At 41.6% G+C, this 17,868-nt stretch overlaps 1 protein-coding gene across 1 annotated transcript; it reads left to right on the top strand.

The window, feature by feature from the left end:
• Positions 1-1,286: 1,286 nt before the first annotated feature.
• LOC141744732 (phospholipid scramblase family member 5-like) lies at positions 1,287-13,919 on the top strand. The gene is made up of 8 exons (XM_074591334.1): positions 1,287-1,370; positions 1,970-2,195; positions 4,720-4,871; positions 9,330-9,372; positions 10,276-10,496; positions 11,512-11,673; positions 12,720-12,881; positions 13,841-13,919. Exons 2-8 carry the CDS (start codon positions 2,183-2,185, stop codon positions 13,877-13,879), a joined length of 792 nt encoding a protein of 263 aa, XP_074447435.1. The 5' UTR covers positions 1,287-1,370; positions 1,970-2,182; the 3' UTR covers positions 13,880-13,919.
• The last annotated feature ends 3,949 nt before the right edge of the window (positions 13,920-17,868 follow it).

Here is a 17,868-nt window from a genome sequence, read left to right as displayed (position 1 = left end):
AGTCTTCTGCTCCTGAAGTCCTTAGAGAGGTTGCGTTTAATCATGGCTGGAGTAGATTTTGACCAAAATGTGAGTACTTATTTTTTTTAAAAAAAAAAAAGACTAAATAAGCTAAATATTCAGGTTAAAGAAACTATTGAATACATAGTTTTATTTGTAAAGACATATGCCAACGCAAGACTATTGTTTACAAATCCTGCAGAAATCTCTTGATGTAATCTACTAAAATTATTGCTTCAGAATAAAACAATAAGAATGGGGTAAGAGGGGACATCGTGAAAGAAATGGAAAAACATAAAATTTACTTCGAGCCAAGTTTTATATCTTTCTATTACCTATTTACTGCAATTTTGTAAATAATGCCAGAAAATTAGTTCTTTGGGGCAGAACTGCTTCAGGGAACTGTTTATTTCATGAGTGGCAGGATGATGAAACCTGGCTCCTTCAGATGGGTGGACCTGCCTGTGCCACCGCGGCGGCTCTTGCCCAGGAGCCCACGCCATGGTGCCAGCAGCTCCCAGCACCGCCAGGGATGGTTTTTTGTGCTTCGTTTCCTGGGAGCTAAAGCGAGTCTTTATTCCTTTTTAAAGGTAGTTGGGTACTATCTCATCTGAGTTTTCATCTGTCATTTTCGAAGTTAGGTTTACTATATTTGTCCAGAGCTTTCCCTTTCTGTTTTTCTTCTTTGTTTAGGCCTTGTGTCTGCTGTGTCTGCTCTCCAGGTTAGATCCCCTGCTCCAAAGCAGCACATTTTTGAGGGGGAGCAAGGAAGAAGAAAGTGATTTCAAACTTGTTCCCAGTCCAGAAGGATTTGTTTGGTGCCTGTTTTTCAGCCACCAAAGTTTTTGTCCGTGGGCTGCCTTCTCCCTTCAGATGGTGTTTCCAGGGCTGAGCACAGCAGGGACTGGCCGCTGGGTCGGGCTCCATTGCCACTGCACCCAGGCACTTCTCAAGCAGGCAACAACAAACTGCTGGGAAGTTTCGCATAGCCAAATTTTCACATGTTCCATGGGTAGACCTGGGGCCTTTGCATGGACTAATATAGTTAATAAAAATCAGCTTCTGTAAGTATATATATTTTTAGAGAGGTTTTCTGTATTCTTCCTTCAGAGAATCCTCATCAGCTTCTTGCTGAACTGTAAGCTCTGGAATTAAACCCGCTCGGACATGCTCCTACGGATCATTTCAAATCAGTCGGACTTGCAGTAACAGAGAGATCAGAAGATGGTCCCCGACACCTCACTCTGCTCTGCCGGGCTCTGTGCGTAGGCTCTGCCATTTTTGCAGCCATGCATCATGTCTGTCTGCAGATCGCGTGTGCGTGATGATCTCCATGGCGACTTGGGCACTCGAGGCAGAAATATGAGCCGGTAAGTCAAGGTTACTCTCCCTCCTCCTCCTCCTCTCTTCTCAGTGCAATGCGGGTGATTACATGTGTTACGTTTTGGTATAGACGGTGCTTGGTTCAGAGCAAAGCACAGCCAATCTGTTTTAATTCTCCAGATCTGGTTTAAACACCTCACACGGATCAGCAGAGCCCTGTGGGGTGGGGGGTGGGGGTGCTGGGTGAGGGGGCACAGGACCATTTTCTGGGTCTGGGTGCAGGCATGACATCCCTTGGAGGGGGAGGCTGGCGGATGGAACACAGTGAGAAATCCAAGGTAGCTTTTCCTGCTCTGTGCCTGGGAAACATTGACTGGGGACCAGCCATAGGGAAATGCAGGTAATCAGCTCCTCTGTCTTTACTAGGTGCCCTGAAGGAACAGAAACATAAATATTGAATTATAAAGATAGAATTTGTATAGTCTCAGAATATATACATACATTATAAAGCAGAATTTTAGGTCTAATGTGTTCAGTTAGCCAGTGGGTACATTGAAGTTTTGCCTCTTTGTATTCACAAAACACTTTTTCCTCTTTCCATTGGTGCAAACGACTTGAAATGAATAATGTTTTTCTTGTTTGTTAGCATCATCTCCCCCTGTTGTCCATCGACATAAAATGCAGTGTTCTGGAACATGAGAAAGGCAATACATTTCCTCCAGTTCTTTGTAAGCTGATATGAAGTAGACAGACACCTTCTGAAGTTTTGTGCATGCTGTGCTCTTTTTTTCTTTGCTGCAACAAGAAAAGCCTTTTCTTTTAACCTGGCTTCCTTTGAAGAAGTAACTCAGGAAGCTTCATGGCCTCTCAAGGTAAGTGCATCTATAGTCTGTATTTTTAGATCATGTTTACAGAAAACTACAGTCTTGTACGTTTCCAGCAATCAGCAGCCTGATGAAGTGAGAGTTTCAGGCTAAAACCACATCAGCCAAAGCACAGTTGTTTTGGCATCCTTTAATTTTTCAGTATTCAAGAGGCTCCTAAGGAGACTAAAATCTATACTAGGATGTTACTTGAATAAAATATGTTACAAAACGTTAGCATCTGCATTCAATCAGAAAATTTAGTGTTTGTATCCTTCTGCTTAAACCTGTCGGTACGGAATGCCTGGGAAGGGCAGGGACTGAGCCAAGGGTACCACTATTTTTGCACGCGTCTTTCCTATTCCACTTCGAAAAACCAAATCAGCAAATGCTTTTCACTTTCAAAACTGGCCAGAGTCCTGATATAACCACATAAGAAAAAAATAAATATCTGAAGAATAACTGAATTTACTCAGAATACTTCTATCTGGATTCATCTTTGTCACGTATTGTCTTTTAGCTGCAGCCGGTTGGGTGCTCAGGGCTATAGGCAAACACTGCAGTGTGCTGATCTAACAAGCCTTCTAAATTAATTTTGTCCGTGCTTTCGAATGCTTAAACTAAGTAGAAGGACACAAATCTGTTTTTTCTTAACATGAATGCAGCTCCCCAGAGGTCACCCTGTTGTGACGTACAGAGGCAGATGTTGGCCCAGGGAGTTTCAGCAATGTCTGTTTATGTTTGTCAAATCTTTACTCCTCTCTCTTCCCCCCCCTCCCCCCCCCCAAATAATACTCAAAACATTCTGTACTTACAGGACTAAAAGTTATAAAGCAGGAAGCATGGTTTTGCAGCATTGTTGCACTCTTAGAATGTACATTTTTTTTTACCTTGAAGGGTATGCATTTTTCTTACCTTTAGCCATATAAAAGAGATATGGTTTTCTGTATTTTTAATACATAGTAGTTAACAAGAAGCAGAAAAATAGTCATGTTTTGTAATACTGTTTTCAGAATGAAAAAGCTTGATAATATCCTTCTTTCAGGAACAAGTAACTCTATAAATTATGATTGTACAGAATGCTCACTGTATCATACGGTAACTTTTAAGTTTTCCCATACCATAAATGAAATGGGAAACATCAACAAAAATAGACAAAGTGTCAGAGTAGCTCGGATTGTCATGAATATTTAATGTATTTACTGTTTCATTTTTGTATAGCTTAAAATTTGACAGGTAGAACTGCAATTTGTTGTCTTTTTTTCTCTTTATTATTCGAGAATAACACTAACACTTGGCCACTTCATGGCATTTCATGTAACAACAAGAGTTACGGCAGTAACAGAACCCTTAGAGGTAAAATGATGCAGAAGAGCATATAAAATATTTATTACCCAGTTATACATTTTTAAAAGCCAGCTACAAATTCAAAGGGGTTACTTCTTCTTCCTGTGGTCTCAGACTTTGAAAGAAAGCAGTGGCTGCAAAGACAAATTAAGATCAAAATATGATTAAACGATGAATCACCCATAGTGAGTGCAAATAATGCTGAAGAAACTCATTTAAAACCCACAACAGCAAAAGAGATCTTCAGACCTAGAGCCAAAATTCCTTCTGGACCTCAGACCCCATCGTGCCTAAGCGCTGTCACACATGAGATAAAAATGATGGGTTTGGGGACTGCTTTACTGCTGAAGCGCGGGGGCTCATCTCAATACGAGGATTTACCATTTAGATGCGGAGAACTTCAGCTCGCTCGCTCTTGTTCCGGCAGAGCCAGTGTTACTGAGGGCTGCGGGAAGATGCTCGTAGTACAACCCGCAGGAGTTTGTTGAGAATCGAATGTCTGAGGGGGTCACTGCGCTGTGGGGGACGGTACCCGTGCGTGTGAAGGGGTGCAGGCACACCGGCGCCTGCAACCGTAAATACTCTCCTTACCCTCCCAGCACCAGCCAAGGTAACCACCGCTGTGTCCTAAAGGACGTGTCTGCAACAGCAACCAGAAAACACAGCTTAACGATATCTGATCTTTTCATTAAGATAATAATGAATAATACACTGTAAGAGGCTGTGTAGGCTTTGATACCGGGGTTGTAACATCCAGCTTGGGGAATCTGAGATCCCGGGAAAGGTTATCTCTAATTAAGAGAAAATATGCATGCCCTCAAGATGCTAGGAAGCATCTTGCTAGAAGCAAGCCCTCAGCAGCTCGGTATGCACCAGGACGAAGGGCTGAGGAGCTTGTGGCCACCAGCTCCAGCCTTGTCCCACCGACTGAGTGCTGGCAAGCTGTCAGAGCAGATCCAAGCCCACGTCTCCTGGTTGACTCCACTTTGCATACTCCGAGACCACTTTATAAACTGAATCAGAGTGCTCGAAGGGTGGGAGATGTGTTTCAGACCCTCACTCCGGATCTGAATTAAAACACTGATATAGTCACAGGCAGAATGGGACATTAGTGTTCCAGTTTTGATCCAAGCAGCTAGCTGCTGTTTGGCCCCGTTAATTTCTGAATTTTTTTCTTTTCCTGCAGAATCTCAGGGACAAACCAACTCAATCTTTAAGGATTACCTCCCTGGTTCTTCTGACCTTCCTGAACAGAACAAGTCTGTGGAACCAACGAGTCTCTGGAAGCAAACATCACTCACTCATAACTTGCCACCTGGTCTGGAGTACCTGAACCAGGTCCTGAATCTTTCCAAATGTTAGAATTGTTTTGTTTTCCTCATAGATTTCTTTGATACCTTGGGGGATGGGATTGCTTGGATTTTTTCTTGGGGAGAGCAGGTGGAGGTGGAGAGGCTTCTATTTATGTTACTGTGAAGTAAGGAACATAGGAATGACAAGCCCTTCCTTCATTGCTGCCATTCATTTCTACAGAAATCCATTTGTTGTGCTGCAGCTCTTCTTGCACCAAAACCACAGTTTTCTTCCCTCTAGGACTTTTGCTAGGTCATGGTATTACCCCTCTCATTTTCCCCCCAGTTTTCTTCCTTAAGAGCTCACTCTCAGGGAAATGGCTATCTAAAACTCCAGTTGACCTCAAGAGCAGGCAGTGGGCGAGGGAATTGTCATCTCCTTATAACCTATCCTTTGAGGAACTGAAGGTCTTCTGAGCAAATTCCATCTGCTAGGGACAGTGCACTCCAGGTTAGAGGTAAGGTCCTGGGGCTGCAAGCTCCCTTGGTGACGGCTTTGTGAGCGTGAGCCTGGGTTGGCTACAAACCCTCAGCCACTCTGTGTCGGGTCATGGGTCAGGAAAGGGCTAGTGCCTGAGGGAGGGAAGTGCTGCAAATGGAAGCAGATGAGTAGGTCACAGGCAGGGGAGGGAAAAGGAGTGCTAAAGTCTTCTCAATCCCACCGCTAAACGTGTAGCTGTCGCTCTGTGAAACCTCCTGGCTCCTGGAGCTCAGACCAGTGATGATCTGCAGCTCTGCTCCAGAAGTGTCATCTCCTCCTGCATTTTTTTTACTTGGAGGGTCACTGCTGCTGCTGCTTTGTCACTGACTCCGGTTTGCATTTCACACGTTGTCTGGATTCTGCCACTCTTATGTATGTCGAGTAACGCTTCCTGCACCCTGCCTGGTATGGGCAGGGACCGAATGAGGCCCCAGTGCGGTCAGATTGTGATTCTGCTACACACACTTCTGCTGTGTTTGTATTTCGGTGGTGCCCAGGAAATGTTTATTTCACTCCAGGTCCGTCTTTTAGATATACATTTCTGGTAGTTTTGTACAGAAGCAGAAATTGAATGTATTTTATATTTGAAACTAGGTTACCTAGATAGCTAATGAAACCAGGAGACCCTTCAGAAACAATCTTTCATGTGGAGTTATGATTTTCATTTCGTGGTGCCCATGCACAAAAAGATATGTGTTGTCAATTACGTGAGCATTTGCCCACAGACTGTGGGAGCTACATTTTTTAGTCTAAAAGTGATTGTGACAGTAAATACTTGGCAGGTTACATATTCAGTCTCCTGTGCGAACATGAATTATCCCTCAGATTTGCCCGCACAATGTGGGCAAGCAAATTCGATTACTCCATTTTATAGAAGCTTTACATCTGACATAAAGACAAAAGAGCAAGTGGCTGTCAGAACTATAACTAGAACTCAAGACTTCATTCATGCTTGCTCTCTGCCCAATCACCGCGTGTCTGTGCTGCAGCCCTTGCTAATTATTTTCAATTTTCTCTGCAGTCTGCAAGTGGAAAGCATGTGTGCAATGCTGATTATTGGCATATACCCGCAGCTAGCGTTTCCATGCGTTGCAGAACATTTTGGTGTGCGATGCCGAAGTCATACTGGCCGTGTGAGTAATGAAACAAGCTCACACAGGACAGATTGCAGCAGAAAGGAGATCCGACCAGCAGGGAGAGGGCTGCCTGCAGAATGACTGTGGGAGTCACAGCTGCCAGGGTGATCCCTTGGGATTTATCCTGACGGACTAAAAGATTTTCACGTAACGAAATTCTCAAGTGAATTAAGATGTTTCTAGCAGAACTGGGAATTTCTGATGCCATTGGGAAGACTGGAATACCGTGTATCCTTCTGGTTGTTTGTGTTTTGGGGAAAGGTGGGTCCAAATTTAAATAGGCACAGACAGGTGCTACTGGAAGGACATGGGGAATAGAGAACCTGCTTTAAAACAAGACTGCAAGCGTTTCATCTTTAGACTAACGATTTGCTACCCGAGAGGAAACTGTGACAGCTCTCACCCCTAGAAGAGTAAACAACCTGTGGGGGAAAAGAGACGTTTGATTTATAGAATGATATTACCAGAAGAAAGATTGTATAGAAAGTGGTTGTGAATAAATAAGGGATAAAAAATAGAAATGAGGTTCTGGGATTATCTCCAGCAGGAGCGGGGAAGAGAGGTGGACAGATTTGAGAAAGCTGAATATATTTCTTAGTAAGACCGGTTGATTCTGAAACAAGGATCCAAAAGTAATGAATCTCAGAGATATCCTTACAGTCCTGTTCTACACAGCGACTCAAGGATACAGCATATAGTGTTGGATGAGAGGAAAAGACATTATCTGTTGTGTACATTAAGGCCAGACAGCAACACTTCACTCTGCAAATACACCCCCGGAGTCCATCAGGCTGAGGAGCGATGCGCTTTCAAGGTGGACCAGAGAAGGGCAATAAACTGCTTCTGCCCTGGCAAACTGATGCCATGCTTTCTATCATTATCACAAAAGTGACACTCTTTAAACAATTTCTTCCACAACAAGTTACCCAAACCTCATTATTACCTTCCAGATCACAGCCATAGTTTGAGGAATTGGCCAGTGCCCATCATAAAAACCGAGGGAAATTTTGCCTGTAGCGGGAAGAGACAGATGAGACCTTGGAGAAGAATTTTCCAAGTAGATCAATCGTGTGTTGTCCCACCATCCAGGCTTAACCAATTTTATAGGAAGCTTCTTAGTTTATTCTTGCCTAGACGGATCAGATGTAAATTTAATGCCCGCAAAACTGAATACTGAGAATTAGCTGTGTAGAAGGAATTTTAACACATCTGAGCTCAAGGGGACTCAGACCCTTGTAGACCAAAGGGCTTTAGATGCTTTCAAGTGCAAGTGCAGAATTCCCTTGATCCACAAGTGCCCCTATGAAAGATACATCGGAATAGCTGCCTTGCAGAAACCAGTGAAAGGCAAAACAAGCAAACCTAACAAGGGACATCGCCACCTTGTCTCAACATCATTTATACATTGTACGCAATAAACCAATACACAGACCAAAATCATTCAAAGGTTTTAACTGCTCAGGCTCATTAATTTTCTTTTCCCCGTGCAAGTCGGTGTGGGGCAAAGAAATCCATATTAAAATCAATGCTAAAACATTAACATAGCCCTGCCATCATTAACTTGTTTATTCTTTTTTCATCGGCAGAGCACTTCCCATGAGCTCCAAGAGTTCACATATCTCATGAAATCTAGACTGCAAACAGCAAAGATTCTTGGGAGAGAATTTTTAAGTCCAAATATTTTTTATTATTTCAATTACTGGCATGCACATTTCAGAGATTAATGAAAGGGATAAAGAAGTTTCTCTTTTACCAGCTTTTCTTTGCAGCCTGAACTAGCTGCAGGAGATGACTAGAACTGACAAATGGCTGCAACAGTTTGAATACTTACCAGGCAAGATTTATCAATTGTAAAATATACAGATGCTGGAGAGCAGTGACATGCTGGTCTCAGAAGGCTGTTGTGTGCTTTCTGTCTGCAGCTGTGAGTAATGGCAAAAGCCTGTGCCAAGCGTTTGCCCATCAGGAGTTTAAGGAAAAGAAATTAGCAAGGCCTAAACTATCACATAAAACAGGCATAAAAAGCCATATAAAAATGGAAAGGTAGACTGAAATTAGGTCTGGCTGGTTTTATAATACTAATGACTGCTCTCTAAAAAAGAGTAATGTTGCAGGGACGATAAGCACAGAAAAGCTGGGTAGCGTGGCAGTTTTCCTCGTTCATTTGTAACCAGCTCACAGAGGAGGACGGTTTCAGCCAGCCGAGGGTTTCTCTGGGGAGCTGGTGTTTTGCTCTTTCTGGCACCCCGGCGTGACTGTTTGCCAGATTTAGGATGCAGAACTCCCAGTGCCTGAAATCAGAGCGTTAAAGCTCGTGTGTGCCGTCATTGGCAGCACCAGATAACTCTGCTGGGCTGCCCCGGCAGGGCATGTGTCTACAGAACGTTTTGAACTTGAGCCCAAACCCATTCACTCCTGCAACTGCCATGGAGCCCAGCACCGCCCTTAGCTTTGGGGTAAGGGGCTTCCCCTCTGCCAAGACCAGGAGGGAGGAACAGGAGTGAGAAGTGGGTCCTGCTTCTCACATACATCTTTCCATTGCATTGGCTTCCTCATTCCCCCAGTGAAAATTATTTTCCTTCAAACATGTGGGTGAGTTGCCCGACCACTGCACCTCCTGTCACGCTCTTCAGTCATTATTTCAGAGGGATGTCTGAAGTGTGACTTGAGATACTCCTAGGGCACACAGCTTGTGCACTTCTGGAAGGAAAGAAATCCTAATAACAAGGAGATTAGCAGTAAAAATAAATGGGTGGCTGCTGGCAGTCCCAGACCTTTCCAACATCCACCATCTTGTTTTGTTTTGATTTTTTTTTTTTTTAAACAGCTGGACCGGATAATTATTCATCAGCAGGTGGAGCTTCTTGAAGGTATGGTGCAATCCTTGTCACTCTTTAATAGTGCTGGTACACAGATGTCTCCAAAAGGCTTCCAAGTCTTGTCCTCACCTTGTTGAAGTCATTGCGAAGCCTCCTGCTGACCTCGCATCAGGCTCGTAATGTGGTGGTAGGCTGATGAAAATTGCTTTCTTTATGCCTGTTCTGCAGCAAACCAAAGAGGAGAGAAAGATGGCAGTGAGTAATCTCCACACCAGTCCTAAAGTCTCTCCCTCAGACACCTCTCCCTCAAAGTTATTAAAGTTTAACCACCTTTCCAATCCATGGAAAAATGTCTTTAACAATAATTAGCATGCTATGAGAAACAAAGCAAATGAAGCAAGGAAGGTCAGAAGACACAAAATGAAGCATAACAGTTTCTATTTACAGAGTTCCTCAGAATTCCAAAGTACTGAACAAGTATTAAGTTCTACAAGTAAAACAATTTTTAATGTATTTCCCTCATTCAAAATGTTGTTGGCTTGATTCTTGGGCATCTCACTGAGAGAAAGTTTTGTCCATGGAGTGGGGCAGCCTCATGTTGTTACTTTTTGCAGATGATAAAGCAAGAAAAAGCCCAAACCAAAACTCAGGATCTGAATTCTGTTTTGTGATATGTACTTCAGCGTACAGGAAATCAAAGCCTTGGAACTAAATGTTCCTTCAAAATATAGACCTGACATTATTATTTCCTTATAATTGTATATTTACTTTGTGTCATTATTTCAAAAGAATTTTTTAAACGGTCTCTGTTCTACAGATTTTTAGACTATATACTATAGAGAAGACTGGAACTATAAACTTGTACGCAAAGCTGAATTTGGTGAGTCTTGGTAAAGGCTAACTCTAATTCTAACATTATACTAAGGTAATGTACTGCTTGTTTTGCTTTATTAGCCATACTTGGCACAGAGACCTCCAGCAAATACGAGATAAAAAACCATTTGGGACAAAGAGTTTACTTTGCAGTGGAAGAAAACGGTTGCTTTGATCGTAACTTGTGTTCGCCCATAAGGTCTTTCACCATAAGGATTGCTGATAACACGGGCCGAGAAGTGATTACAGTGAACAGACCCTTGAGATGCAACAGCTGCCTGTTCCCCTGCTTCCTGCAAGAGGTGAGTGAATCCTAATTGCCTTCAGGCTGCCTGACCATCTCGCTGGATGTGCACAGCATTAACGAAGCCCTGTGCAACCTCTGCGAGGACAGCAGGGTGGAATTCACGCCCAGCTCTCAGCCTGGGGGACCGCGCAGAAGACTTTGTTTAGAAGTAACTATTGATAAACAAGGCCCCTGTACGAGTTCTATTCCCAGCTTGCCTCCAACCTTTCATGGGACTTTACTCTACTGACAGCCCAAACAAAGCCTCTGTATCTGATGATACAGACGTCTCCCCAGTTAGGGAACACCCTAAAACACTGCTTGCCTGGCACAGACTAACGTCTGTTAGTGCTACAGAAGTGTCCTCTGCTCCCAGGGCGTGAAGGATGGAAAATCCCTGGGGGCCATTAGTGCGTGTGGGTATGACCGGGGAAGCAGCTCTGCGAGGAGGCCAATGCTTCACTCCATGGCTCTGCCTCTTCAAGGCCACGTATCTCTGGGAAATTCCAGAACTTGTAAATATGCTGCTTTGAGTGAAAAATGCAGCTCCTACAGAATATTATATCTTTTCTTGTTTCTGATTCTCCTTTATTCAGACATCTTCCTTGTTTTATGAAAACGTTTTATTGGTTAACTCATCTACCTACTTTCTCAGTACTACATCAGGATTTTTTTTTTTTTTTTCAAAAAAAGGGCCCTTTGGTAGCACAGCTACTGTATAAAAAAGCTAATAGAATACTCACTGATTACAATAACAAAACCTTTTCACAGTGTATGGCTTTTATCAAATCTTATATTATATATAAGCTGCTATCTTCTGGTGCAGCTTTTGAGTGTCATATTGTCCACTATATCTAAAAACACCATTAGACAGCCTTGTAGTATCTAGTTCAGAGTTTGTCAAAATTATATGTAATTATATTCAATAAATAAATATTTTGTCATTATATAAACAATAAACTATCATGGAATAATATACTAATGTAAAATTAGTTTATAAGATTTTTTGTTTGTTTTCTTTTATTTGCTAGTTAGAAGTTCAGTCTCCACCAGGTACAATAGCTGGGTACGTTGTACAGAACTGGGACCCTTTTCTGCCAAAGTTTACTATACAGAATGAAAGTAAAGAAGATGTACTAAAAATAATTGGCCCGTATGCAACTTGTGGCTGTTTTGACGATGTTGACTTTGAGGTATGTTTTTTATGAGTGTTAAGCATTTAAAAATTTTACTACTTTGAACAAATGTGTCACTCAAAAATCCTGTTATTCTGCCCTTAAAAATAACGCATATATTGCTATAATTATGAAACAGAAGTAGAACAATGTGCATTGGAGTTCCTAACTTGTACACTCAGATTTCTACAGATGATTTCTGGTCAGGAGTGACAATTCCTTCAAGGAAATAAACGTGTCACTAAGTGAAGTCCTGGTGCTCTGCAGTCCATCCATGAGACTCAGCCATTGATTTTGGTAGGTTCAGGGTTTCATCCCACATGCGTTCACTGTTACCTGACACACAGTTCCCTGAAGACTGTGGCATTGAGTGTGCTGCCTTCATTACTCTCAGACTGAGAACAACTGCCCAGTATGTCTACATGCATTTGAAAACATTAATCAGGAGAAAAATAATTCTGAGGAGCCAACGAGACATTTAAGGGATCTGAGGGAGAATGTGAGATGCTTTAAGAAACCCTGCACGGTTTTCTGATGTGAACCAAGCGCTTTGCCTTAGCTAAGGAATCATAAAAGAGCTCCTGTGTTGATCAACTCGTTAGCCAAATCAGAAGACTTCAGTGGGTACTGGCTCAAATTTCAGTATACTGTGAGAAACATGCAGATGGCTAAATAATTGAAAACGTATCCGTCGGTTGTAGGGCACAGGGGTCCACAGCAATGGTGCTGCTGTGACTTGGAGCCTATCAGAAACACAAGACAGGAAGAAACAATTCCTTGTGAAAGAAAAGCAAAGGTGGTATAAACTTTCAAATTGCTTTCCTCCACTTTTCTGTCAGTTCTAAAGATGCTGATGTTTCCAAACTTGAGACCCTTTCTTGTGTGCCACTCCTAAAGGCAATTCTGACACTAATAGAGCATCTCAATGGTAAGAATAAAAGAACGACCTGACAACTATAGCATACTTTGTGTGTCGGGGCGCAGTCATTAGTTCTGTGGAGATATAATCAGTGTGTATTTGATTTATTTACATTTACTCGCATTCCTGTTTTTCATTTGTGCAGGTAAAAGCTCTCAACGAGATGTCAACAATTGGCAAAATTTCCAAATACTGGTCTGGATTTGTAAACAATGTCTTTACCAACACAGCCAACTTTGGGATCCAGGTCCCTGTAGATCTTGATGTGAGAATCAAGGCAGTAATGATTGGTGCCTGTTTCCTCATTGTAAGTATGCAAAAACAGGAGGTAGACCTATAGAGGTGGGCAGATTGGGACCAAAGGGGCCTTTGCTATCAGCTGTGATCCTACAAAGGCATAAGCGCAGCGGAAAACCAAACATGCTACCTAAAAGACAAGTTACCTGAAACCCTTCTAATTTTTATGGCTGCTGTTGTTTTTTTCTTGCTTTCTGAACATCTTTAGGTTCCTAACATTTTTGTTTATTAGTCTGTTTCCATAGTATTCCACTTATATCTTACATGGCAGGCTCAAGTATCACCACACACATCAAACCTACCCGACTGCCCTGAACTCCTTATCTGTTGTGTTTGAATGGGTATTCTGTCATTCTGTATACGAACCAAACCAAAAGTTATGTTATTTCTAATGGCAGCTTCAAACAGTGAGTGCCCCTTCAATAGTTCTGTCAAGTGTTGCATGTAACAGCTTTAGGTCATATTAAACTTCCTACAAAAATTCCCTTGTGAAGATCATCACAAGAGGGTAACTATATGAAAAGGAGAATACTCACTGCTAGGGGGAAGGATGAAGTCAAGGTGTGTGTTTTCTAGGATTACAAATATATATTTGCTGTGTACATCTTTTGCCAACACTACTGCGCTAATATTAACATGCTATGGGTTCAAAATCGTGTGTGATACTTATGTCAGAGAATATAAAACAAAAGGCCAACGCTATTTGAATTACTCACTGCGAAGTGTTTGCTTTAAAATAACAACAATAATTCAGACATTTTTTTTTTATTAGGTGAGAAATGTAACTCTCATGGCAGTTAAGATTTTTGGATTGTGTCCTCCAAAACTCCTGTTGCTCAGTGGCAGAGTAATAGAAAATGATTGACAAATGTGATTACTTTATGTAAGAAAAGCCTACAAGTAAGACTTTTGCTAGTAATTGTTGCATTTTTGTACCTTCCTTACCGTTCACAGTTTGTTTATTTGTAGGACTTAATGTTCTTTGAAAACTCTTTGGATGGATTATAACAAGATGACAGAAATAATAAAATATGCAGAATGTGTTTCAGTAAGTAAAAATGAAAATAAATTGATCTTCTTGCTTTGAAGACTTACGCGTTAGATACTTTCTAATTCTTTTTCATTTTCTTCCAGAAATCCCTTGAGCTTTGGACATGTTTTTGAACTGCGCAAATCCTTGTTCCTTATAGGAAAAGAAAGGGAGCTAATGACGGTGTTTATTAAAATATGTCTCATGTAAATAATAATTTCCCACTTACGTTTTATGTGCGTTGTAGCTAAACACATGCTTTTCACACAGAGCACTGTTGCTTTGGAACAGCGCTATTCTCTTCTTTCTCTTTTGATGTCCCTGCATGGGAAATCATGAAAGATTAGACGAAGGCTTGCAGCGTCACTGATGAAAGTCTATGTTTAGAGAAGCCTTTGAAGTTTTGCAAGTGCTGGTACCAGTTACTAACCACATGAGGGTGTGTTCTGGGGGTTTTGCTTTTTCATAATTTTGGAAGTAATTTTCTGATTTGTTATTTAATTAATAGTAACAAACTGAGATTGAAAGTAACAAATATAAAGACATCACCCGATGGGAAGTTCGAGATGTTATCTGTTTCAGTGAGTTGAAAGAAGGGAAGTGATGTTTGCTAGTAAATTAATTCTATGGCAAAGATTTGTTTAATGAGTGGCAGCCAGAAATTAGGCTTCCGGTGCTAGACTTGGGAACGTGAACTCTATTCAGAGAATCTGGTCTTCCACTGCTTTTATTGAATGTGGGCCATAAGGTTTGACAGCTGGTCCTATATGTGCTGGAGGGGCACAAATCACTTCACATTTGAAGAGTCTAGCGGTCAGAATTCTTGCTCCCATCCACTCGAGAATTTCCTCAAAAGGTTTGTTCCCCTCAATATCTGGTGGTTGATAACTTTTCATTCAGCCTTGCCCTAGAACAGAATTATTCTTTTCCGCTGGCGAGCTCAGGTATTTTCCGTGATAGGACTGTGCAACTGGAGCTTTTTTTATTTCAGGTAGCAGTTTTAAGTAGCTGATCATTCCTGCAGTCACACCTCATCATACTGTTCCCAAACACTCCCGCCAACAGGCTTCTACTAATACAAGCTTCCTTCATCCATGATATATATGCAAGACGTAAACAGAAAAAAACTTTGTTGTAAAATATTTGCTGTATGAACCTGCTTATGTCTCTCTTTAAAACTCCAATGAGTCCTCAGGAAGCAAACCAGTACCATCCAATATTGATCGTAAAAATAAATCTATCATAGCCACTGGTCAGGTTTCCAAGTGGAACATTTTACAGATCACTGTGAATGATGAATTTTTTTTTTTTTAGCATGAACTAGTAATTCAGTTCTTGCAAATAACCAACACATCATCGGAAAGGAGGGGAGATAATGAATAATTCATAAAAATGAAAAAGAGCTAAATTTATCTGGTGATTAAGTCTCAACAAATATTTAGACTAATTTTAAATTAATGTTCATGGATATGCATTCAAACACAGTGAAGTCAGGAAGTTGCAACTAATGTTCCCATAGTGAAATTAACTCAGGAATGCTTATAGATTTAAACAGCGTGTTTTAGATTATATACCACACTTAGGTATTTATACAGATTTACATATGTCTTGAAAATAATTGTGGTTAACAAGCTCTGACAATCATCATTATCTGTTAACCGTTTCGTTACGGGCTCTGGCTGTGACTCTCAGCAGCGCAATCAGGCTGCGATCCGCAGAAGTTATGAACTCGCGGGGAAGCGTTGCCGTTGCCTTTCCCAGGAGGAAGCACCCTGTGCAGTCGCTGTGAGCTTCGTGGGCAAGAAGCTCCCTCGTGTGGAAATTTATAGCTTTGCAGAAGAATGCCCATGACTGATGCCAATTTGCTATTCTCACTTGTTTCACATTGATGTCATTCTATTAAACGCGATCCTTTCACTCCTGACTTACTCTAATGTGGATTGAGAAAGAGCGCCAGTTTTTTATATTAATGTATCTCTTTAAATCCCTTTGCCATCTTAGACAGAAGTGACTATTGTAGGCAACGGTTTTGGGTCTCACGCAAAACCATGTTCTTGCACTATTTTTGATTTCTGTGTGTCTGAACGCCCGGCTGAATGCCGTGCCTGGTGAGATCAGCAGGTTCCTCTTCCATCTACCACTCTTTCTCTGAGATTTCCAGCCTTCTTATGACCCTTAACAAGCCAAAGAAGAAAATGTGTCCAACCACCATTGAAGTCAATATGAAATAGGGTCTTGTTTACCTGTGGGGATGAATTTGGCTGTGAGTGTCCACATATATACCCGGTAGGTAAGCAATATATGCATATTTTTTTATATATATTGCAACCAGATGATAGTACTGTATTTCTTGCACTTAGTGACTCTGTTGCCATTGAGTATGGTAGTACAATTTTTTTTTTTTTTTTTTAAGTGTAATGCTTGCATACGTATATGAGTGTTTGAATGCCTCTGTTTATACCCAGCAGCAGCTTCTGGGACATACAGAAACAGGTTCAGTTCCTGGATAAAAAAAGCACTGGGGCTGGGATAGCTCTTTGGCTAGAACTTCCTCAGCAGCCTCCTTGACCTTGGTCCCACCCTTCTACATCCTGGTAGAAATTCAGTGCCAATGCCAGCACTTTTTCAACTGGAAGCTCCTTCTTCTAAACCAACAGCTGCCAGACGAGGGCAGGTATTTATCCTCAGCAAAGATGGTGGAGTTCTGCATCGTATTAGTAAAGAAAAGCTAAGGTGTTCTAAGGTTTTAAAACCCTGCGGCTCTAACTGGTAACTCTTTCTTATTAATAGCAATGCGTTTCGCATTACGGGAGCTACGTAAGCTCTTTACAAAGGTCACCTTTCACGATTCCCCCAAGGGCTGGGAGTGGCTTTCCAAAGGAGAATTTGGTGTTGCCCAAAGGGGGACAGATATTCTCTAAAGCAGATTCATGTCCTGAACATCTTCTAGAAAGCAACATGATTGTTCTAATGAAACAGAAATTTTACCAAGCAAATAGTTTTTCACTTGATCACTAACCAGATTGTAAAGCTGTGTAGTACATCATTCTTGTGTTCAGTAGATGGCAGCAACAGCTCATTATTACAATATTTAGCTTTCCACAGATCACAAGATGTACCCAGGACGCTGATTAAAGATCAACACACCTTTTAACCTCTAATTGATTTCTACCCTTAACTCGAGGACTTTATTTTCTTTGTCTGATATTAAATCTTGGTCACATGATGCCGAGTTATCTTCATTGCCTGCTATGTACGGCTGAATTATTGGTGACTGATATTTTATGACACCTGGTAGATGCATGGGCAGAATCCAGTCTACCACAAAGTGAGCTCTTCTGGCCAGCCGGAAACCTATTTTTTTGCACCTGGAGCATCTCTCCAGCTTCCACAGGTGGACAGAGGCCCTGGGACATACTCTACTTTCTGCAGAAACAGAAAGTGCGGTGTCTAAAGGAGATTGCCTTGTGGTGGGGTCCCTAGAAACATAGAAGGTTTCTATGGGTAAAATAACTCTGCCCCCATGTCATGGCATCATGGTCCATCACTATGTGCTGTCCTGGGACACAGGGATGGGAACCCCCTGTACTGCCACAAACCCAGATGACACCACGACCTGGGAAGGGGCTGGATTGTCCATGGCAAGGTCAACCACTTTTTGTAAGAGTGGCAGCACAGCATCTCTGTAAATCCTGAGATCATTTGGTCATCTAATAATGTGGTGGGTGCAAAAGTACTTCTCTTTGTAGACTTTGATGTGCATATTGAAAAAATCTGGTTTTGTTTCAATTGGGTTATTTTATGATCAGACAAACCTAGAAATGATCCAGAATACACATTTTCTAATGGAGCTGACTAAGTGGTACCTGTTTGAAAAGGAAATATATATGCAATTTCCTCTTCCTGACTTTCTTCTTAGTTGAATTTATTTCTTTTCAATTAGAATGGTATATTCTATGTTAGAATG

The sequence above is a fragment of the Larus michahellis genome, chromosome 6, assembly GCF_964199755.1.
Source record: "Larus michahellis chromosome 6, bLarMic1.1, whole genome shotgun sequence".
Taxonomy (NCBI): Eukaryota; Metazoa; Chordata; class Aves; order Charadriiformes; family Laridae; genus Larus; species Larus michahellis.
Note: the sequence above shows the minus strand (reverse complement) of the source record. Positions and strands in the feature narration are given on the sequence as shown.

Coding starts and splice junctions, on each gene's coding strand:
- LOC141744732 (XM_074591334.1), top strand. Junction 4,872..9,329: donor GTCTGGAGTACCTGAACCAG/GTCCTGAATCTT, acceptor TTTTTTAAACAG/CTGGACCGGATAATTATTCA. Junction 9,373..10,275: donor GCAGGTGGAGCTTCTTGAAG/GTATGGTGCAAT, acceptor TTGCTTTATTAG/CCATACTTGGCACAGAGACC.